The sequence below is a fragment of the Hippocampus comes genome, unplaced genomic scaffold, assembly GCF_001891065.2.
Source record: "Hippocampus comes isolate QL1 unplaced genomic scaffold, H_comes_QL1_v1.1 scaffold60, whole genome shotgun sequence".
Lineage (NCBI taxonomy): Eukaryota > Metazoa > Chordata > Actinopteri > Syngnathiformes > Syngnathidae > Hippocampus > Hippocampus comes.
This window is the reverse complement of record NW_017805483.1, coordinates 967,592-971,209: the sequence shown is the minus strand read 5'-3', so window position 1 is coordinate 971,209 and position 3,618 is coordinate 967,592. Positions and strand designations below refer to the sequence as shown.

At 49.9% G+C, this 3,618-nt stretch overlaps 2 protein-coding genes across 2 annotated transcripts in view; both read left to right on the top strand.

Annotated features, from left to right (window-relative positions):
- The window catches only part of LOC109519496 (Golgi reassembly-stacking protein 2-like), a 29,180-nt gene extending 28,559 nt beyond the window's left edge, over positions 1-621 (top strand). The window contains exon 10 of the mRNA XM_019876066.1: positions 376-621. Within this exon, the coding sequence (XP_019731625.1) occupies positions 376-600 (225 nt within the window). The 3' untranslated portion in view covers positions 601-621. The remainder of the gene's footprint in view (positions 1-375) is intronic.
- Positions 622-2,870: 2,249 nt separating this feature from the next.
- LOC109519477 (solute carrier family 35 member G2-like) overlaps positions 2,871-3,618 on the top strand; it is a 10,830-nt gene continuing 10,082 nt past the window's right edge. Inside the window, exon 1 of the mRNA XM_019876036.1 lies at positions 2,871-3,612. Within this exon, the coding sequence (XP_019731595.1) occupies positions 2,893-3,612 (720 nt within the window). The 5' untranslated portion in view covers positions 2,871-2,892. The remainder of the gene's footprint in view (positions 3,613-3,618) is intronic.

The following is a 3,618-nucleotide window of genomic DNA, read 5'->3' as shown; positions in this document are numbered from 1 at the left end:
AGGTGTGAGTGTGAGCGCGGATGGTTGTTTGTCTCTGTGTGCCCTGCGATTGGCTGGCAACCGGTTCAGGGTGTCCCCCGCCTACTGCCCGAAGACAGCTGGGATAGGCTCCAGCGCCCCCTGCAACACTAGTGAGGATAAGCGGATCGGAAAATGAATGAATGAATAAACTTCAAATGGTGACCTTCCCCATCTGCAGTTCAGTAAGATGGTGGTCGTTAACAACCTTCTCCACTAATCAGGCTATTTCGTCATCAAAAAGCCCCCCTAAACTCCGTCAAGCTGGAGCGGCTGCAGAAAGAGGAAAAGGAACGACAAGCACCCCCCCCCTCCTCCCTGGGCCCTTCCCCTCCTCTTTTCCATCTTCATCTTCAGCATCACCAGCAGCAGACCCTCAGCTTCATCCCCGTCCTCTTCATCATCCCTGAAGAGCGCCACGTTTGGGAAGGAGAGGAGCGTCGAGAGCGCGCAACCAGCGTTCGTCTCGATGCCGCACCAACCCCCACCGCCTCTCAGACGCGCGTTCCACTCCAGTCCGAGGGGTTGAAGATGCAGGAGAAATGGCTGTGGGGACAAATGACGCTCAATCTTCTTTTATGACACACGAAGCAGTCTAAAGAATACAAGGTAGGACATTTATTTAGTTCCCACCTCATCCCCCTCGCACGCCCAAACAATGTAAATACGAACAACTGATAATAGTGTGTGGAAAATTGATTCCTGACTCCTCCTAGAAAGCAACGCATCCTTTTTTTTTGTTGTTCCTATACGCAAATCCACGGGGCTGACATTTTAAGTACTGGATAGTGGTTTTGCTTCTCGATAACAATAGAAATGGCTTTTATTAAGATTGTTACGAGCAATCGATAATTGCCAACGTGCGTTCTAATCGAGCGAGAGCTCAACTACACCGTGTAGGAGGCGAATAATAGCTTGTGGCTGCCCCCTTGTGGTCGTAATGTCCTAAAAGGCACGCAGAACGTTTTTTTTTTTTTTTGGGTGGTGTGCCCTGAGATCTTTTGTAATGTAAAATATGTGCTGAGGCTCAAGAAGGTGAAGGGAAACTGTTTTAAGTGAAACATCCCTGACAGAGGGGACGTCTGCTGTATAGAGTTCTCATCGAACACGCTGCCGCCTCATTCTGTGCTCTTGTTATGTAATGTCAACCCCCCCATCACCCTGAATCAGCCTCACACCACTTGCTTACGTGAAGCTGCATGGCATATATCCGTATACAACACACCACAATATTATGACCACTTGCGAAAATAAACCAAAAATGATGCAATGAATAGTGTCTCATTTTCACGACTAGTCAGAAAGGTGTTCATTTATTAATGTGGGTGGAGCATAGCAAAGTTGGGTGATCTTTTGGAGGATTAGTCCTAAAAAAAGAAGAAAAAAAAAGGTGTGTGAAAAGTCAAAAAAAATAAAAAATTACAGCCGGACACCAATTTCATAGATTGAAATGAAATTGGCTGGACATGTCTATTTGTGACAAAATGAAAATGATAAATCCATTTTGCAGGAAACATGATGTTGACTCACTTGATTTGCATGAGTGGGCCACAAAAAAAAAAAAAATGATGGCAGGGCGGATCTGGTTGAGTTTGACACATGCGCTTTATATCATTTTTAAAGTATGTCAGCAGCTGTGCTGTTTTTTATTTATTTTTTTTTTTGCGCGTGGGCAAGGTTGCACACAGAGAACACAAGTGAAGAAATATGCAAATATAGCTCTCGACTCCTCCAATTGGGTGAAGTTGGAATCACAGATAAGATGAGGAACCAAATTAAACAGAAGAGCAAACGTTATAAAATATACTAGCTTGAGAAAGAGTAATTACTGTACATACTAGAGTCTTTGTGCATTGGATGTATGCCTTTAAGGGGCGTGTCCTAATGAATGACAGGGCATTACAGTGCATTAGCTGCTCCAATTTTTTTTTCATTTCAGTCGAGCGGTGGCGTACCAGATGTGTGCTAATACAAATTTGGCCAAAAACACCAAAATTAAAATTAGATCAAGTGACTGCTCGGAATTCAAACTTTTTTCTCTTTGACAAGCCTGACTAAATGAAACATCCCTCCTCACTTCAACATGTCCCCAAGATGCCACATGATGGTACCGAAAGCACCAGCTAGACATTTTAAACCGTCTAAAACTGGGATCAATTTCGGTGAATTTGCAAATGCTAAACTGCCGAGCGTCGGCTATGAGATCCTTCCCCAAGCGGAGGGATGAATGGAGTTTGAGATCGACGGGCGCATCGATGCTGCGTCTGCTGAGATGCGGACTTTGTCTCGGTCTGTCCTGATGAAAAAGGGGCTGAGCCGAAAGCTCTCGATTTACCGGTTGATCTACGTTCCGACTCTCACCTACGGTCACAAGCTGTGGGTCATGACCCAAAGAACAAGATCCCGGATCCAAGCGGCCGAAACGAGTTTCCTCCGCAGGATGTCCGGGTTCACCCTTAAAGATGGGGTGAGAAGCACGGTTTTCTGAAAGGGGCTTAGAATAGAGCCGCTGCTCCTCCGCATTGAGAGGAGCCAGATGAGGGGGCTCGAGCATCGTATTCGGATACCTCCTGGACCCCTGGGCCCTGGCTGGTGAGATGTTCTGTGCACACCCCACTGGGATGAGTCCCCAAGGAGGACCCAGGACCTGCTGAAGAGACTAAGTCTCCCGGAAGAGCTGGACAAAGTGGCTGGGTTGAGGGAGGTTTGGGCCTCCCTGCTGAATTTGCTGCCTCGACATTACCCTCATATTAGCGGAAGAGGGTGGAAGGATGAACTGCGAATATTCAGGGGTTAACTGTACTGTATGTCTGTACTGTCCTAATGATCTCCCACTGCATGTCTTCAGGTTAGAGTTTGGATTCTTGAACCGAGATGGATATGTCGTCGCCCTCGCTGCCATACGGCTCCAAAAAGCGGGTCAAGATTCACCCCAACGCGGTGACGGTGAAGTACGCCACTCACTTCCCCCAGCCGGGTGACGAGGGCTACGACGACGCCCCCTCCTTCGAAGACTTCGGCGCCTTCGCCGAAGCTAACGTCGGGAAGAGGCTGGTGACCGAGAGCAAAGGCGGCAGGACTTTCTTTGGAACCATGGAGACCCAGGCCAAGCCGCCCGGCACCCCAAGGGACAAGGGGGTGGGCGGTCAGTTGGCCAGCTTCGGCGAAGCCAACGTGCTGGCCTCCAGGGTGACCTGGATGGCCCTTTTCGGGGCAGCGGTCGCTCACGGCTGCGTGGCCTTGATCACCCGTCTGGCGGCGGACCGCTCCAAGGTGCCCTCCCTGGAGTTGCTCTTCATCCGCTCGGTGATCCAAGTGCTCTCCATCCTGGTGGTCTTCTATCACCACGAGGCTCCCTTCGGACCCAAAGGCTACAGACTGCGTCTCTTCTTCTACGGCGTGTGCAACGTCATCTCCATCACGTGCGCCTACACGTCCTTCGCCATCGTGCCGCCCAGCAACGGCACCATCATGTGGCGCGCCTCCACCACCGTCTTCAGCGCCGTGCTGGCATTCCTCTTGCTGGATGAGCGTTTGGCATACACGGACGTGGTCACGGTGGTGGGCAGCGGGTTTGGCCTGTGCCTGGTAATGGTGCCC